At 41.3% G+C, this 20796-nt stretch overlaps 1 protein-coding gene across 1 annotated transcript in view; it reads right to left on the bottom strand.

Annotated features, from left to right (window-relative positions):
- The window catches only part of LOC126462417 (protein rogdi), an 83567-nt gene extending 63001 nt beyond the window's left edge, over positions 1–20566 (bottom strand). Inside the window, exons 1-3 of the mRNA XM_050096071.1 lie at positions 20518–20566; positions 20363–20434; positions 20039–20167 (exon numbers count right to left, since the gene is read on the bottom strand). Coding sequence (XP_049952028.1) covers positions 20039–20167; positions 20363–20434; positions 20518–20553 — 237 coding nt within the window. The 5' untranslated portion in view covers positions 20554–20566. The remainder of the gene's footprint in view (positions 1–20038; positions 20168–20362; positions 20435–20517) is intronic.
- Between the last annotated feature and the right edge of the window lie 230 nt (positions 20567–20796).

The following is a 20796-nucleotide window of genomic DNA, read 5'->3' as shown; positions in this document are numbered from 1 at the left end:
AACCAAGAGGGTACATGGCGACCCCACCACAACGGACTGGCTACCGTGCTGGATCTTAGGTGCAAAAATGGCCAAGGTCGTCGTCACAGTTAAAAGAAACACTGCAGAGTGCAGCGTGGTAATCGCCCAAGAGATCGAAAACGAGCGGGACACCATTGCAACGACGAGGAAGACGGCTATAGGTCGAAATGCACGAAGGATACAGTGCACCATGTAAGGTGCCCTTCCCCAATTGGCTCGCTCTTCGGAATAATTTAGATAGATGGAGGTCAAACCCGAGAGGGGACCATCACAAAAGGCCGAAACGTTTGAGACTCCTTTTAGTCGCCTCTTACGACAGGCAGGAATACCGCGGGCCTATTCTAACCCCCGAACCCGCAGGGGGGTCGGTCGTATGCAGTCCTGATTGTGGCGCTCACCTGCACGGCGCCAAACACGCATACGACCATAATTGGCACCAAGGCAGAAGCGACTCTCATCGCTGAAGACGACACGTCTCCATTCGTCCCTCCATTCACGCCTGTCGTGACACCACTGGAGGCGGGCTCCACGATGTTGGGGCGTGAGCGGAAGACGGCCTAACGGTGTGCGGGACCGTAGCCCAGCTTCATGGAGACGGTTGCGAATGGTCCTCGCCGATACCCCAGGAGCAACAATGTCCCTAATTTGCTGGGAAGTGGCGGTGCGGTCCCCTACGGCACTGCGTAGGATCCTACGGTCTTGGCGTGCATCCGTGCGTCGCTGCGGTCCGGTCCCAGGTCGACGGGCACGTGCACCTTCCGCCGACCACTGGCGACAACATCGATGTACTGTGGAGACCTCACGCCCCACGTGTTGAGCAATTCGGCGGTACGTCCACCCGGCCTCCCGCATGCCCACTATACGCCCTCGCTCAAAGTCCGTCAACTGCACATACGGTTCACGTCCACGCTGTCGCGGGATGCTACCAGTGTTAAAGACTGCGATGGAGCTCCGTATGCTACGGCAAACTGGCTGACACTGACGGCGGTGGTGCACAAATGCTGCGCAGCTAGCGCCATTCGACGGCCAACACCACGGTTCCTGGTGTGTCCGCTGTGCCGTGCGTGTGATCATTGCTTGTACAGCCCTCTCGCAGTGCCCGGAGCAAGTATGGTGGGTCTGACACACCGGTGTCAATGTGTTCTTTTTTCCATTTCCAGGAGTGTATATATAATAGAGGGAAACATTCCACGTGGGAAAAATATATCTAAAAAGAAAGATGATGAAACTTACCAAACAAAAGCGCTGGCAGGTCGATAGACACACAAACAAACACAAACATACACACAAAATTCTAGCTTTCGCAACCAATGGTTGCCTCGTCAGGAAAGAGGGAAGGAGAAGGAAAGACAAAAGGATATGGGTTTTAAGGGAGAGGGTAAGGAGTCATTCCAATCCCGGGAGCGGAAAGACTTACCTTAGGGGGAAAAAAGGACAGGTATACACTCGCACACACACACATATCCATCCACACATACACAGACACAAGCAGACATTTGTAAAGGCAAAGAGTTTGGGCAGAGATGTCAGTCGGGGCAGATGTACAGAGGCAAAGATGAAGTTGAAAGACAGGTGAGGTATGAGCGGCGGCAAATTGAAATTAGAAATTAGCGGAGATTGAGGCCTGGCGGATAGCGAGAAGAAAGGATATGCTGAAGGGCAAGTTCCCATCTCCGGAGTTCTGACAGGTTGGTGTTAGTGGGAAGTATCCAGATAACCCGGACGGTGTAACACTGTGCCAAGATGTGCTGGCCGTGCACCAAGGCATGTTTAGCCACAGGGTGATCCTCATTACCAACAAACACTGTCTGCCTGTGTCCATTCATGCGAATGGACAGTTTGTTGCTGGTCATTCCCACATAGAACGCTTCACAGTGTAGGCAGGTCAGTTGGTAAATCACGTGGGTGCTTTCACACGTGGCTCTGCCTTTGATCGTGTACACCTTCCGGGTTACAGGACTGGAATAGGTGGTGGTGGGAGGGTGCATGGGACAGGTTTTACACCGGGGGCGGTTACAGGGGTAGGAGCCAGAGGGTAGGGAAGGTGGTTTGGGGATTTCATAGGGATGAACTAAGAGGTTGCGAAGGTTAGGTGGACGGCGGAAAGACACTCTTGGTGGAGTGGGGAGGATTTCATGAAGGATGGATCTCATTTCAGGGCAGGATTTGAGGAAGTCGTATCCCTGCTGGAGAGCCACATTCAGAATCTGATCCAGTCCCGGAAAGTATCCCGTCACAAGTGGGGCACTTTTGGGGTTCTTATGTGGAAGGTTCCGGGTTTGAGGAGATGAGGATGTGGCTCTGGTGGCTCTGGATCACCCTGTGGCTAAACATGCCTTGGTGCACGGCCAGCACATCTTGGCACAGTGTTACACCGTCCGGGTTATCTGGATACTTCCCACTAACACCAACCTGTCAGAACTCCGGAGATGGGAACTTGCCCTTCAGCATATCCTTTCTTCTCGCTATCCGCCAGGCCTCAATCTCCGCTAATTTCTAATTTCAATTTGCCGCCGCTCATACCTCACCTGTCTTTCAACTTCATCTTTGCCTCTGTACATCTGCCCCGACTGACATCTCTGCCCAAACTCTTTGCCTTTACAAATGTCTGCTTGTGTCTGTGTATGTGTGGATGGATATGTGTGTGTGTGCGAGTGTATACCTGTCCTTTTTTCCCCCTAAGGTAAGTCTTTCCGCTCCCGGGATTGGAATGACTCCTTACCCTCTCCCTTAAAACCCATATCCTTTTGTCTTTCCTTCTCCTTCCCTCTTTCCTGACGAGGCAACCATTGGTTGCGAAAGCTAGAATTTTGTGTGTATGTTTGTGTGTCTATCGACCTGCCAGCGCTTTTGTTTGGTAAGTTTCATCATCTTTCTTTTTAGATATATATATATATATATATATATATATATATATATATATATATATATATATATACACAAATAGTTGGTTCTACTGAGAAATTCATCAATGGAGTAGAAGGAGTTGGCCACCAATAAATCCTTTAGGCTTCTCTTAAACTGAATTTCATTGGTTGTTAAGCTTTTTATGGCTGCTGGAAAGTTACTGAAAATGAGTGTTTCTGAATAATGCACACATTTTTGTACAAGAGTAAGCAATTTTAAATACTTGTGAGGATTATTCTTATTCTAATATTGATTCCATGAATTGAGCTGTTGGTTTGAAAAAGTGATATATTTTTAATGACAAATTTCATTAAGGAATAAATATATTGGGAAGCAGCAGTTAGTATCCCTAGTTCCCTAAACAGGCTTCTGCAGGATGTTCTTGAGTTCACACCACATTTTTGTGCCCAGAAAACTTTAGCTTCGCTTGATGAATTATCCCAAAAAATAATCCCATATGACATTATGGAATGAAAGTAAGCATAGTATGCCAGCTTTTTCATTTATATATCCCCTATGTCTGACACAATTCACATTGCAAATAGAGATTTGTTAAGAAGCTTCAGCAGTTCTGTGGTGTGCTCCTCCCAGTTGAATTTATTATCAAGCTGTAATCCCAAGAATTTAACACTGTCCACTTTTTCTATCTGCTTGTCATTGTATGTTAGGCACATACTCGTGGGACACCCCTTACAAGTTCTGAACTGCATGTAGTGTGTTTTTTCAAAGTTTAGTGACAAAGCATTGGCTAGGAACCAGTGATTAATGTCCATAAAAATTTTACTAGCCGGTCTTTCTAAGACTACACTTGATTTGCTATTTATTGCAATGTTTGTGTCATTGGCAAACAAAACGAACTTGGTATCTGAAAATGTTACTGATGAAACGTCATTGATATACACAAGAAAAAGTGACATAAAATGGAACCTTGTGGGACCTCACATGTGATTAGTTCTCAGTTAGATGATGCCTGATAGCTTAATACATGTCTCTTTCCTAATAACACCCTTTGTTTCCTGCCAGAGATATAAGATTTGAACCATTTTGCAGCATTTCCTGTTACGCCATAATATTCAAATTTACTTTAAAGGATATTGTGATTTACACAGTCAAATGCCTTTGACAGATCACAAAATATGCCAGTGGCCTGCAATTTTTTGTTTAATGAATTAAGCACATTTTCACTGTAAATGTAGATAGCCTTCTCAATATCAGAACCCTTTAGAAATCCGAACTGTGACTTTGACAGTATGTTTTTTGAGATAAGATGGTTATAAAGCCGATTGTACATTACTTTTTCGAAAATTTTTGAGAATGCTGGCAAAAGTGAAATTGGACAGAAATTTGATGCTATTTCTTTATCTCCCTTCTTAAACAGTGGCTTAACTTCAGCATATTTCAACCATTCAGGAAATATTCCACTGATAAACGACTGGTTACACAGATAGCTTAATATGTTACTTAACTCAGAATCACATTCTTTAACTTTGTTGATATTTCATCATACTCACCAGATGTTTTTGATTTTAAAGGTTTTATGATGGGCATTATTTCTGTTGGGGTAGTGAGGGTCAAATTCATATTATGGAAGACACTTGAAATGTCTGGTCTGAGATAATCCATAGCGACATCTACAGAATCTGACAACCCCATCTTTTCAGTAACAGTTATAAAATGTTTGTTATGAAGTTCTGCAGCACTATACACATCTGTCACCAATGTATCATTTACTCTTAATGCTATTTGTCCCTCTTCAGGTCTGGTTCTATCAGTCTCCTCCTTCACTATATCCCAAACTGTCTTTATTTTGTCTAAAAGTGCAAAGAATGTATAGTAAAGCAGACACTATTTTGGAACAAGTCTCAAGGCATAGTGGACATCTTTGGTTGCATAAATAAACAGAAACATAAGTGTACATATCTCCACTGATGACAAACTCTTTTCTGTCAAGTTTACATAACTTAATACTTTAGTTAGATTTAAGTAATCAGGACGACACACTATAAACATTAATTGTAATAATTAAGTTGCCATATCAACATATCGCTTTTGGTAAAGCGATGTGTTACCCAACAACATCTACCTGGTCAATGAATGATGATCACTTTAGTGAAAGTATTTGTTATAATTTGTTTAGAATTGTAAACTGTTGGGAAGTTGTATCGTTTGTGCATGTATACGGCCTGTTCAGAAAGTACGTATACTAGATTTTCATATTTGTTTAGAAAAAGTGTAATGGAAAAAAATTACAGCATATTGTTGACACACTTGTTCACTATTTTTACACATAATCACCATGCCATTCCATGCAGGTGGTGAGCCATAGCGCAAGCTTTTTTTATACCCTTCTTGAAGAACTATCCTGCTAACTCATCCCCCACTCCAGAACCTCTTTCTGCACCTGCTCATGAGCTGAATATTTAATTTGACTTATATGTGCCTTCAGGGAAGTGCAAAGATGATAGGGGAGGGAGGGGGGGGGGGGGGGGGACAGTTCTTAACATCCCAACCAAATCAATCCTTGAGCACTTTGATGGCTAAGGCTGTGCGAGGACTGGCATTGTCTTGCAACAAGTACATTCCTCTTGTCAGCATTCTCCTCCTTTTGCATTTTTTAGGGTCTCTCAATACCATTGTGGATTGTGATCTCCCCTTGAGTCAGAAATTTGACACAAATTATACTGTTTTGGACCCAAAACAATAAGGACATGATTATTTTGCCTAAAATTGTGGTTCTGAATTTTTTGACAGACTGACAATTGGTGTGACACCACTGTGATGACTGTCGTTTCATCTCAGGTGTATAATGAGCCAGTTACATTTCATCTCCAGTCACAATAGAGCCATCCTGTGAGAATATGCATCCTAAGTACTTGAAACCGTCCACCTATTCTAACTTTGTTCCTCCTATTTGGCACTCAATCTGTTTATGTTTCTTTCCCACTGACATTACTTTCATTTAGGAGATGCTAATCTTCATACCATAGTCCTTACATCTCTGATCTAGCTCTGAAATATTACTTTGCAAACTTTCAATCGCATCTGCCATCACAACTAAGTCATCTGCATATGCGAGACTGCTTATTTTGTGTTCACATATCTTAATCTCATCCAGCCAGTCTATTGTTTTCAACATATGATCCATAAATAATATGAACAACAGTGGAGACAGGTTGCAGCCTTGGCTTACCCCTGAAACTACTATGAACCATGAACTCAATTTACCGTCAACTCTAACTGCTGCCTGATATCTATGTACAGACCTTTAATTGCTTACAATAGTTTGCCTCCTATTCCATAATCTCGTAGAACAGACAATAACTTCCTCCTACGAACCAGGTCATATGCCTTTTCTAGATCTATAAAGCATAGATACAATTTCCTGTTCCACTCATAACACTTCTCCATTATTTTCCGTAAGCTAAAGATCTGGTCCTGAAAACCTCTAAGAGGCCTAAACCCACACTGATTTTCATCCAATTGGTCCTGAACTAATACTCGCACTTTCCTTTCAACAATACCTGAGAAGATTTTACCCACAACGCTGATTAAACAGATACCTCTGTAGTTGTTACAATCTTTTCTGTTTCCATGTTTAAAGATTGGTGTGATTACTGCTTTCATCCAGTCTGATGGAACCTGTCTCGACTCCCAGGCCATTTCAATTATCCTGTGTAGCCATTTAAGACCTGACATTTCACTGTATTTGATGAGTTCCAACTTAATTTCATCCACCCCAGCTGCTTTATTGCACTGCAATTTATTGACCATTTTCTCCACTTCCTCAAATGTGATCCTATTTCCACCATCATTCCTATCCCATTCTACCTCGAAATCTGAAACATTACTGATCGTATTTTCACCTACATTGAGCAACTCTCCAAAATATTCCCTCCATCTGCCCAAGGCATCCACAGCATTCACCAGCAGTTTTCCTGACCTGTCCAAAATACTTGTCATTTCCTTCTTACCTCCCTTTCGAAGACTGCTAATTACACTCCAGAATGGTTTTCCAGCAGCTTGGGCCATAGTCTCCAACCTGTTTCCAAAGTCTTCCCAAGATTTCTTCTTTGATGCTGCAATTATCTGTTTGGCTTTGTTTCTTTCTTCAACATAACTTTCTCTGTCTACCTGAGTTCTAGTATGTAGCCATTTTTGATACGCTTTCTTTTTCCTTTTACAGGCTGCCTTGACTGTGTCATTCCACCAAGCTGTTTGCTTCATCCTACTTTTACACACTACTGCTCCAAGACATTCTTTAGCCACTCTAGTACTGTGTCCCTGTACCTTGTCCATTCCTTTTCCAATGACTGTAATTGACTACATTCAACTAACTGGTACCTTTCTAAGATCGCTGTTATGTACTTGTGCCTGATTTCCTTATCCTGAAGTTTCTCCACTCTTATCCTCCTACACATGGACCTGACCTCCTGCACTTTCGGCCTCACAATCCCAATTTCACTGCAGATTAAATAATGATCAGTGTCATCAAAGAATCCCCTGAATACACGTGTCCCCCTCACAGCCTCCCTGGAAGTGCACAACAGAAATTAAAACAAGGATAGCAATGGCAAAAGAGGCGTTTTATAAGAAAAGGAGAATTTTCTGCAGCAGTCTGGACAGAGAACTCAGGAAGAGACTCATAAAATTTCTTGTACGGAGTGTTGTTTTATATGGCACTGAAACACGGACTATGAGGAAGAAAGACATTGAAAGGCTGGAGGCTTTTGAGATCTGGATATGGTGCAGGATGGAAAGAATAAGTTGGATGGACAGAGTAAAAAATGAAGAGGTACTGAGAAGAGTGGGAGAGAAAAGACAGTTACTAAATGTAATAAAGAGAAGAAAAAGAAATTGGATTAGGCATATATTAAGAAAGAATGATGGACCGATAAAAACAGTTTTAGAAGGTTATGTAGAACGGAAAAGGAAGCGAGGAAGGAAGGGATTCCAGATACTGGATGACATGATGGACGGTACAACATACAGCAGCCTTAAGAAGGAAGCAACGGATGGCAGAAAATGGAGAGGCAAAGGACCTGCTAATATAGCAGATAACTGATGATGATGAATGTGGAATGTTATAAAACAAGAAACTGGAAAAAACAAACAAGTATAACATCAAACAAATCAAAGATGGGGATAGAATAATAGAAACACCTCTGGAAGTAGAAAATTTTGTAGGTGACTGTTTCGTTGGCACTGTGGAGAAGCTGCAGTAAAATCTACTTACAACACATGTAACACCCACAATGACTTAACACAGCAAGCATAATGATGTTTTCCACAACAGAGCCTGAACTTAGGAAGATAATAGAACTAAAAAATAAGAAGTCAGCAGGCATAGGTGAGGTTTCGGTCTTCATTCTCAAGGCGTGCATACATAGTATATTAGATCCTTTAACAAACATAATAAATGAATCCTTCAGTTCAGATATTTTGCTAGATCACCTAAAGCATGCCTGAGTGATGCCCTTACTAGAGAAAGATAATGCAGAACACATGGAAAACTACAGGCTAGTTTCACTGCTGACTTCATACTGAACAATAATTGAATCATTAATGGGAGAGAGAGAGAGAGAGAGAGAGAGAGAGATGGACTAATACTTTGCATGAGTATATACAACCTTTTTAATGAAGCACAGTTTGGTTTTTGAATGGGAGAAATACCATATTGGCCATTACAGTGTTCACAAAAGTTGTACTTGAAGCTCCTGATACAGATGACTTGAGTTACAGGCATTTTCTTACACTTGTCCCAGGCTTTCGACACTGCAAACCATAAAATATTCCACAACAAGCTAGAGGCACTAGGTGTAAAAGAAACAGCAAATGAAGGGTTTCAGTCGTATTTGGAAAATAGGATGCAAAGTGTAGAGGTAGTTCGCACATCGGGTCAATGAATGTGTCCGATTCCACCCGCCTGCTTTGACCCGTGACGTAAGGGTGTTGTGGTGTGCGACATCACTACAGTGCCAAGTTTAGTTTATGAGCTGGTTGTGTTTGGAGATGTCAAGATGTCATCTTGTTGTGTTTGTCGGTGCCCTGTGTGTGTGTGTGTGTGTGTGTGTGTGTGTGTGTGTGTGTGTGTGTGGACGCACGCGCGCACCCTTGTGGGCATGAGCACTGTATTGGGTTTGAGCTTTCGTGTTGGAAGAGTGAAGTTGTTGGCAGTGTTCATGAAGTAAGGATTGGAATTTTTTTCAGTGAGTTATCAATTAATCGTTTTTTTGTTTATGAGTTCATGTTTCCTTTAGGTGTTATTGGTTTGCTGTTTGTGGTGTGGTGAGACATTTAATTTAATGTGTGACTTTTGTTAGGTATGGATATGACAATCAAGTACAATAGTATTGTGTTGGGGTTGGAGATGGGGGAGGACATGTTGTCCCTGATTAAATTCCTCCAGGTATTTGGACTAATTGCTGATATTGTGAACTGCAGTATCTGTCACAAGAATATGAGGTTGGTCAGAGTTTCAGCGTCTCGGACCAGGGATGGGTCCGTGGCGGTGTTGGCGGGATAATGTTTGCCGTTCTATTAGATGCAGTACCTGGTTTGACAAATCTAGGCTGGCCATGAGAGAAATTGTTTTGAAAGCATACTATATCTGTTACACGTCCTTGATTAGTTTTTGTGTGCATGAGACTGGAGTGAGAGAGAGAATGGTGTTAGACTGGTTTTCTTTTTGTAGGGAAGTGTGTTCTGAGTATGTGAAGTATAGGGGTAAGTTGGGTGGGTCGGGATTTGTGGTTGAGATAGACAAGTCGCAGTTTGGGAAGAGGAAATATGGGAGGGACAAGTCTTCAATTGGTTTGTGTGTGTGGGAGGGTGGATATGCTGATTGTGTTTTCAGAGTTTTGGAGGGCCTTACTAAGGGAATTGGTGTGGTTAATTGAAGAGTATATTGAGGAAGGGAGTACTGTAGTTTCAGATGCTTTTTCATCTTACATGGCTTTGGGGAAGACAGGTTTTGATCATTTAGCTGTGAACCACAGTTTAGAGATTAAAAATTATGAAACTGGGGCATGTAGTAATACAATAGAGCGGTTTTGGGGGCCAGTTAAATCAGTCATAGGGAGGGGTAAGAGGCGCTTTTCTAACCTGCAATCTCATTTGGATGAGTATTGCTGGCAGAAGAGCATCCCTGGGGATTATTGTATTTTTCTTGTTTTTCTGGGGCCTGTGGGTAGGATGTACAGGCTGAGGGCGATTAGCTGAGGGGGTTTGGTATGTGCGAGTGGGGGGAGGGGTGGCTTGTAGGTAATTGTTGTGGATTTAGATGGGTGGGCTGTGGATGGGGATTGTTTTACAATTATGTTGTAGAGGACCTTTTTTTGTTCCAGTTGTTGCTTATTTGTAAGGCGTGATTGAGTTTTTTTGTGGTTTTTATTTGTTGACAATTTTTTGTATTGGGGGGGTGACATGAGGGATTGGGTTTAGTTTTTTTCATTCTATTGGGCTCGACTTGTGATGTTTTGTGTATTTATGGTGTATTGTTCGTTTTTTAATTTCTGTAGGGAGGTTTGATTTCTGGTTTTATTTTTCATAGTTCTAGGTGTTGGTGTTTTGGTATCGTCAGCTGTGGCTGACCTATATAGGTCAAGGGAAATGTCAGATTCTCATTATTTTACCTGTAGGTGTTGGTTTTTGATAGATTAGCTGTGGCTGACCTATATAGGTCAAGGGAAGCGCCTGATTCCAATTTTTGTAGTTTTAGATTTTGTGGTATTGGCGGTTGTGGTTGAGCTATATCCGTCAAGGGAAGTGTCTAACACTTGTGGATTTTGTTGGTGTGGCAGAATGTAGTAATTTTGTTGTTGTTGTCATTTTGTGTTTTTTGTGATTGTAGTACGTTTTTTATTTTTATATTTAGCTTGTCCCCACCCTAAAAATCCCCATTTCCCGCAGTTGTCCCGTTAGTTTGATTATATTTTTGAAGGGAGATGTTATTGTCTTATTTATATGCATTTTCACGTTTGTCGCCATGTATAGTAGTGACATTATGGGCACCATATTGGAGACAATGTGAATGACCATTTCCACCATACTGATGACGTCATAGGCCAAAGCAGACAGGTGGAATCGGATGTTTCTGCTTTATTAAACAACTATCAGACCACAAACATACATAAGGGATGTTCAAAAAGAAATGAGCCAGAGGCATAATCACAGAAACCAATACCTGTATGTTAGAGGTATTGACCCTGGCTGTTGAGACACTTGTCCTACTGTGACACAAGGCGGTGAATGGTTGTCTCATAAAATTCCCGGGGCTGCAATGTTAACCAGTTCTGCATGTACAGCTGGACGTCATCATCCGAGGTGAATCGTTTGCCCCTCAGAGCCTTTTTAAGGGGACCAAAAATGGCATAATTACAGGGAGAGGGGTCCTGAGTACATGGACTGTGGCCGAGAACCTCCCATTTGAATTTCTGCAGGAGTACTATGACTATGTTGGCCATATGAGACTTTGCATTGTCATCGAGCAGAATGACCCAACAAGTGAAATTGCCTGGTCGTTTTGAATTGATCGCTTGGCGAAGGGTGGTCAAGGTTTGCGAGTAACGCTGAGCATTTCTGCTCTCCCGTGCTGCAGAAACTGAATCAGAAGGGGGCCATATTAGTCAAAGAAGAATGTCAGCATAACATTTCCTGCACTTGTGTAGGTGGTCTTGGACTTTTTTTGGTGGTGGTGACCATGGACACTTCCACTGGAGACTTTGTCATTTTGATTCTGGTTCGAAGTGATGACACCATGACTTCTCCAGCCACCACTTGTGCCAGGAATGCATACCCTTCCCGAGCATAGTGCTGCAGATTAGCAAGACATTGGGCCATTCGATATGCTTCCTGGTGTGGTTGAAGACTGCAGGGCACCCATTGGGCACACACTTTGCGCATATGCACTCATCCCTTCATGATGGTGTGAACACTTCCGACGCTAAATCCGACCATGGCGGCTATGGCTTTCACTGTCACTTGGTGGTCCTGTGAAATGAGTGCAGCCACCAGCTGAACAATGTCATCAGTAATGCAGTGTGGTGCTCCAGACCATGCATCATCAGCTAACAACACCTGTCCTTCCCTGAAGCACTTGTGCCATGCCTTGACCCTGGCAAGGGACATGCAGTGTTAGCCATACACTTGTGACATTCGCCAATGAAGGTCTGTTCCTCCTACTCCTTCTGCTGTCAGAAAACAAACAACACTCTTTGCTCTTCCTCTGATGCCTTCATGTCACTGTTTGCAATGCGACTGGCAGTGTTGAACGATTGATGCGTGCTGCTGCTAGCTCTGCATAGTCAGATGACGTGCATGAGTGCCCTCTAGCGATGGGCTGTGAACTTCCACACTTTGATCAGAACCACATCTGTTACACACGCCATGATATTACTCTCCTGTCACCAATTTTCGCATTCCAGACTCTGGCTCGTTTCTTTTTGAATGACCCTTATAATTGTAGGTGTTCCTCATGGTAATGTATTGAGTCCAATTCTATTCTCAATATATATCAATTAAATTGCAGGCCATGTATGAAATGGAGAAAAAAAATCTATGTGCTAATGACAACAGCATCAAGTCACTGATTAAACACCCGAGTTCGTACTAGGGGGGAAATAAACTCAAAGGTGTTTGCAATTGGGCAGTATGTAATAAATTAATGCTGACCATAAAGGAAACAAAATAGTATACACTTTAGCATATGGAGGAGAAACAACTTCGTCACATTTGCATACATGATAAATATGTAAATTTTGTTGCAAACACACAGTTTTTAGGGATGAACATTTACTGTCAGCTAATGTGGAGTGAACAAACAATGACATTGGCAAAAAGAGTGCCATCAGCATGCTATGCTCTTATGGTGTTAGCATCAGTCTACAACGGCCAGTGTCTTGTGATGACATATTATGCCTACATACACTCAATTATTAGTTATAGGATACTCTTTGGGGATCAAAGGCACAAAACACATATGACTTTGAAACTGCAGAAAAAGACCATAAGAAAAACTTGAAGTAGCAACCGGGCTCATTACAAAGAGCTATTTAAGGAACTGAGCACCTTTACTGCACCCAGTGAGTACGTATACCACAATGTGGTACAAACCACAGAAGGTTAATAAAACTGCACTAATAGTTGTGTACACAACTACCATGGGACAAGAGCCACGTTGGAGTCATTTAGGATGGACACAGGCTGTTTACTTTGGTGTTTGTATGTTTGGAGTTTCAATGCTTTGCCTTTAGGTTGGATATGAAGAATGCAGATATTTGCAATTAATAACATGGTGTTTTGTTTCATGCACACGGGCAGCTACTGCTGACATGTATTTTTTGTTTCTTAATGCTGCCATGTGTTCCTTGAATCTGATCTCAAATAATCCACCTGTCTGACCTACATAGAAACAGCCACAGTCCAAACAGCAAAGAAAACAATTTGCTTTCATTCTTAATGGCAAAAACAATATTTACTACGGTATCATCTTTGTTTTTAGCAAGAGCTCATGTTACTAAATTGGTGTGTGTGCGCATGCACAAACACACATTCAAAATCAAAGAAACATACGCTGAAGAGCCAAATAAACTAGTACACCTGCTTAATATCGTGTAGGGCCCCCGTGAGCAAGCAAAAGTACTGCAACATGACGTGGCATGGGCTCAACTAATGTCTGAAGTAGTGCTGGATGGAACTGACACCATGAATTCTGCAGGGCTGTCCATAAATTGGTAAGAGTATGAGGAAGTGGAGATCTCTTCTGAACAGCATGCTGGATGCCATCCCAGATATGCTCAAGAATTTTCAAATGGATGTAGGTGATCAGGCAGGATGCTTACGTACGTATCACCTGTCAGAGTCATATCTAGACATATAGGGATCCCAAATCACTCCAACTGCACATGCCCCACACCATTACAGAGCCTCCACCAGCTTGAACAGTCCCCTGCTGATATGCAGGGTCCATGGATTCGTGAGGTTGTCTCCATACCCCTAAACGTTGATCTGCTTGATACAATTTGAAACAAGACTCGCCCGAGTAGATATCATGTTTTCAGTCATCAACAGTACAATGCCGTTGCTGACAGGCGCAGACGAGGGATAAAGCTTTGTGTCATGCAGTCACCAAGGGTACATGAGTGGACCTTCAACTCCGAAAGCCCATATCGATGTTTCGTTGAATGATTCACAAGCTGACACTTGCTGGTGGCCCAGCATTAAAATTTGCAGCAATTTGCTGAAAGGGTGAACTCCTGTCACATTGAACGATTCTCTTCAGTTGTCATTGATTCTGTTCTAGCAGAATCTTTTTCTGGCCACAGCGATATCAGAGATTTGATGTTGTACCAGATTCCTGACATTCATGGTACACTCATGGAATAGTCATACAGGAAAATCCCCACTTCATCGCTACCTTGGAGATGCTGTGTCCCACTGCTAGAGTGCCCATTATGACACCACATTCAAACTCACTTAAATATTGGTAACTGCCATTGTAGCAGCAGTAACCGACCTAACAACTGCGCCAGACACTTGTTGTCTTACACAGGCATTGCTGAATGCAGAGCCGTACTCTGCGTGTTTACATATCTCTTTATTTGAATGCACATGCCTATACCAGTTCCTTTGGCTCTTCAGTGTAATAATTAAATTGTTATATACAGCCCTGTTGGCTACATAATTATTATACTTATTGTTTCTAGCATGTCATCCTGATTACTTAAATGTGCATGAATTATTAAGTTACGTACATTTGAAAGGAAAGAATCTGTGCCTACAGGAGATACATACACTTATATTCCTGTTTCTATATGCAACCATAATCTCTACAATATTTGGGGCTTGCTCCAAAGTAGTCAGTACTGCCGTATGTTCTTTGTGCTTATTAGACTTAAGATGCCATCTTTGCTGCCATCAATGTTAAAAAAGTGTCTTGGTATATGTGCTGTAACATGACAGGAAAAGGAACTTGTAACCATGGACGTATTTGTATTTTTACTTTCATATTCATTTTTCATTTATCTTTTCAATGAAAGACCTGCACAAAACTCTGGGTCATTTACCAAACAGCTTTTTGTTTTTTCTCTACTAGGCACAACACATACATGCCATATTAATCCAGCTGATCATGGAAGTTTAAACCTTGAAAATGAGTAATGGAAATAAAAAATTAGTGGCTGATAAAGGTAAACCTGTTCTTACATTCAATATCAGTACATCATGGTGAAGCCTTAACAACAAAGTCTGCAATTAAAGTTAAGATGTCTGATCACTTTTAACTAGCCAGAACTTCATTTTTCCAAGAGATGTTCCTTCATTAAATGAAAGATGACAAATAACTTGCACTAGGGAAAGATGAGAGTTGATCATACAATGAAGGCTCTCATGATCTGAACTCATAGTTGCTGGTGAGCATTCTGAGTTTATGGTCGTTAACCTAGAAACTTTGATTACTGACGTTTCATTCAGAGCTGCACTGGACATTTTTATAGGTGCCCCTGGAGCTGCTGAGCCTTGCCAAGTCATCAAGGAAAACCTCAAAAGATGCCCAGCACAGCTCTGGCCAGAACCAAAAAGTTGAATGGCCATTATATATATATCTGTGTGTGTGTGTGTGTGTGTGTGTGTGTGTGTGTGTGTGTGTGTGCGCGCGCGCGCGAGAGAGAGAGAGTGTATACCTGTCCTTTTTCCCCCTAAGGTAAGTCTTTCCGTTCGGATCTCCAGACGGGGACTACTCAGGAGTACATTGTTATCAGGAGACAGAAACCTGGTGTTCTACGTACTGGAGCGCGGAGTGTCAGATCTCTTAATTGGACAGGTAGGTCAGAAAATTTAAAAAGAGAAATGGATAGGTTACAGTTCAATATAATGGGAATTAGTGAAGTTCGGTGGCAGGAGGAACAAGACTTCTGGTCAGGCAAATAATTATAATCACAAAATCAAATAGGGGTAATGCAGGAGTAGGTTTAATAACGAATAAAGAAATAGGAGTGTGGCTAAGCTACTATGAACAGCATAGTGAAAGCATTATTTTAGCCAAGATAGACACAAAGCCCATGCCTACCACAGAACTACAAGTTTACACACAAATTAGTTCCGCAGGTGACGAAGAGATTGATGAAATGTATGATGAGATAAAAGAAATTATTCACATAGTAGTGAAGGGAGACGAAAATTTAATAGTCATGGATGACGGGAATTCGATAGAAGGAAAACGAAGAGAAGGAAAAGTAGTAGGTGAATATGGAATGAAAGAGGAAGCTGCCTGGTAGAATTTTGTACAGAGCATAACTTAAGCATAGCTAACACTTGGCACAAGACTCGTGGTTATGAACTGTAGATTAAAACTGAAGAAACTGCAAAAAAGTGGGGATTTAAGGAGATGGGATATGAATAAATTGAACAAACCAGAGGCTGTAGAGAGTTTCAGAGAGAGCATTAGGGAACTTCCTGGCAGATTAAAACTGTGCCGAACCGAATCTCTAACTCAGGACCTTTGCCTTTCGCGGGCAAGTGGTAGAGCAGTCTTGGTCCAGCACACAGTTTTAATCTGCCAGGAAGTTTCATATCACCACACACTCTGCTGCAGAGTGAAAATCTCATTCTAGCATTAGGGAACAATTGACAACAATGGGGGAAAGAAATACAGTAGAAGAAGAATGGGTAGCCTTGAGAGACGAAATAGTGAAGGCAGCAGAGGATCAAGTAGGTAAGAAGACAAGGGCTAGTAGAAATCCTTGGGCAACAGAAGAAATATTGAATTTAATTGATGAAAGGAGAAAATATTAAAATGCAGTAAATGAACCAGGCAAAAAGGAATACAAATGTCTCAAAAACTGACAGCAAGTGCAAAATGTCTAAGCAGAGATGGCTAGAGGACAAATGTAAGGATGTAGAGGCGTATATCACTAGTGATAAGGTAGATACTGCCTACAGGAAAATTAAAGAGACCTTTGGAGAAAAGAGAACCACTTGCATGAATATCACGAGCTCAGATGGAAACCATTTCTAAGCAAAGAAGGGAAAGCAGAAAGGTGGAACGAGTATATAGAGGGTCTATACAAGGGCGATGTTCTTGAGGACAATATTATGGAAATGAAAGAGGACGTAGATGAAGATGAAATGGGAGATATGATACTGCATGAAGAGTTTGACAGAGCACTGAAAGACCTAAGCCGAAACAAGGCTGTGGGAGTGGATAACATTCCATTAGAACTACTCATGACCTTGGGAGACCAGCCATGACAAAACTACCATCTGGTGAGCAAGATGTATGAGACAGGCGAAATACCCTCAGACTTCAAGAAGAATATAATATATCCAATCCCAAAGAAAGCAGGTGTCGACAGATGTGAAAATTACCAAACTATCAGTTTAATAAGTCATGGCTGCAAAATACTAACACAAATTCTTTACAGACGAATGGAAAAACTGGTAGAAGCTGACCTTGGGAAAGATCAGTTTGGATTCCATAGAAATGTTGGAACACCTGAGGCAATACTGACCCTTCGGCTTATCTTAGAAGATAGATTAAGGAAAGGCAAAGCTACATTTCTAACATCTGTAGATTCAGAGAAAGCTTTTGACAATATTGACTGGAATACTCTCAAATTCTGAAGGTAGCAGGGGTCAAATACAGAGAGTGAAAGGCTATTTACAATTTGTACAGAGCAGTGGTTGGGAAGGGAGTGAGACAGGGCTGTAGCCTATCCCAATGTTATTCAATCTGTATATTGAGCAAGCAGTAAGGGAAACAATAGAAAAATTCGGAGTAGGTACTAAAATCCATGGAGAAGAAATAAAAACTTTGAGGTTTGCCGATGACAATGTAATTCTATCACAGACAGCAAAGGGCCTGGAAGAGCAGTTGAACGGGATGGACATTGTCTTGAAAGGAGGATAAGATAAACATCAACAATAGCAAAACGAGGATAGTGGAATGGAGTCGAATTGAATCGGGTGATGCTGAGGGGATTAGATTGGGAAATGAGATACTTATAGTAGTAGATGAGTTTTGCTGTTCGAGGAGCAAAATAATTGCTGATGGTCAAAGTAGAGAGGATACAAAATGTAGACTGCAATAGCAAGGAAAACATTTCTGAAGAAGAGAAATTTGTTAACACAGAGTATAGATTTAAGCATCAGAAAGTTGTTTCTGATAGTATGTGTATGGAGTGTAGCCATGTATGGATTTGAAACATGGATGATAAATAGTTTAGACAAGAAGAGGATAGAAGGTTTCGAAATGCGGTGCTACAGAAGAATGCTGAAAATTAGATGGGCAGATCACATAGGTAATGCGGAGGTACTGAATAGAATTTGGGGGGGGGGGGGGGGGGGGAAGAGAAATTTTTTGCCACAACTTGACTAGAAGAAGGGATCGGTTGATACGACATGTTCTGAGGCATCAAGGGATCACCAGTTTAGTATTGGAGAGCAACATGGAGGGTAAAAATCATAGAGGGAGACCAAGAGATGAATACACTAAGCACATTCAGAAGGATGAATGTTGCAGTATGTACTTGGAGATGAAGAAGCTTGCACAGGATAGAGCAGCATGGAGACCTGCATCAAACCAGTCTCTCAACAGAAGACAAAGACGACGACAACAACAACAACAACGACACAGTTTTTAAACTTCGGAAACGGGGCATTATAATAACAACAAGAAGCAGTAGTCAGACTCGCTGCAAAGAACTGTATAAAAACTGGATATCCTTACTGAACCAATTAAGTACATCTATCGATCTATTGTGCCTATCAGGGAAAAGATTACTAAGTATTTCACAAATAAGAATACATATAATTGTGGAATAAAAGCAAGTTTGACCTTGCATTTACCAAGGGGAGAACTAACAAAAAAATTTGAAGCAGAATCTTCTATCAGGGAATAAAACTGCACAATAAATTGTTTAAGTAAATAAAAAAGCTTATTAAAATAAATGCATATTACTCAAAGATTACTTAGAGGCCTCAGTACACGATAATAATGGAACAGGACAACTACAATACCATGTCACATTACAAAATACATAATGACAACATAATGCTTTTACAAGCAAATGTGCAACGATCTATAGTGCATGATAGTAATGTCTCATCATTGTCCTGAGCACATCATCTCACTGAAAGGGGGGAGAGGGGTGGGGGTATGGGATAATGACTCAGTTTTCCAGACAAGGACAGAGACACTTGCAGATTTGTGTTCCTGAAGACACCATTGGGCAAACTGTGTATGATCAACAGAACAGTGTACAGTGGAACCAACCAAAGGAGGCAATGCAGCTGTTGCTACACTGACTAGAGGATGGAATATGCTCTTTTCAGCCATCCTGATTTAGTTTTTCAGGAATCATTCAGGCAAATGCCAGAAATGGCTCCTAACCCATGGCCAACCGCCTGTCCTATCATCATAAACAAACTTATATATCCTAAGTGTATGTATATTGGTGCTGTTTATTTTCACTGTATTATGATGATAAATCCTATATCACTGTAAATGGATGAATAAATAAATAAATAAATAAATAAAAGCTCTTTCTTTGGAAGGGTAGTCTGATTTATATTACATGAATTCAAAATAAATGAAGCTACTGCTGGAAATTAAACATAAGCTTCAAACAGTTATAGTTTTCATAATCAGACAATTTACTAACTGTAGTAAAATGAAATAAATCAAATAGCACAACAGATTTAATTTCACTGGGAGTAACTATGAGTTCAGCAGAGGCTTTTGTGTTGCTAACTCCATGACAGCATAAGAAATTAGTCTATTGTAAAAGATTACTGCAAGACAAACACATTAAAGAAACCAAATGTAACAAGAAATGTGAACAGAAAATCATGAGCAAAAAGTATCAGCTGAAGTTATGTATGAAAGCATTATAATACTGCCGCAACTTGATCTGTGCCTGAATTCAAAACTGGGGCAAGGAGGCACATTGGAAAATATTTTGGGGAACACATTAGATATTCTATCAATGCAGAAGCAGTGATTACCACAGAGAAAACAACACATATAGGACGGTGCCAAAAGTTACGTAAAGCTCTTCAAAACATGGTAACACATATAGTTTTTTCTTTGTTCTAATGATCTAGCTCATACACTAACCGCATGAGTGATGCTATCCCCTGCCAATGTGATGACGCATTTTGGCTGCTCCGGCAGTGCTGACAGCATAAATTTTTCTTGTCTGTGTGATGCATCATTGCTACAGGCAGGAAATCTCCGACCACACTCCTGAAAGAAAGTTTTCCTTCATCCTTCATGCACCTGCAATAGTTGCACGATTTGACAGCCACAACAGAACAAAGAAGATTCATATTTAGTCGATCTCAGCATGGTAGACAGCCTAATCAAGACTTTTACTGATACCACTACTGTGTGACTGTTGTAAAAAAATAACATTTTGTAATTTCTTAAAACCGAACTTACGACGAGGATTGCATGTAGCTGACTGACAACAGCATGTACTTCTTTTCGGAGAACCCATTCGAACTCCAGTTGCTGAAAAGAATAATAAAATTGTAATGTTTTTCCTCTCTGCTCCTCTGCCATAAACATGAAACGTGAATTAATCAGAAACACACCAAATTCTGCGCTTCTTCCTTTTCGCAATCTGCCATTTTTAGCAGTAAGGTATATTGACACTAACATCTCTGCAAAGTTTACACAGACGAAGCGGTAATTTCAAATTTAGGGTAACTTCTCTCATCGTGTTATGTATTGCATACATATGTTCTTTACCCCTTTTCGCCAACATTACTGTCTTAAACAAAGCAAAACTTTTCCTAAAGTGCCCCACGGACACTCAGTATTTATTGCGCAGTACCAATAATATTGAACGTCTTAGAGCACTATTGATGGTT

This window comes from Schistocerca serialis, chromosome 1, assembly GCF_023864345.2.
Source record: "Schistocerca serialis cubense isolate TAMUIC-IGC-003099 chromosome 1, iqSchSeri2.2, whole genome shotgun sequence".
NCBI lineage: Eukaryota > Metazoa > Arthropoda > Insecta > Orthoptera > Acrididae > Schistocerca > Schistocerca serialis.
The sequence above is the reverse complement of the archived record's forward strand: the minus strand, read 5'-3'. Positions and strand labels throughout refer to the sequence as shown.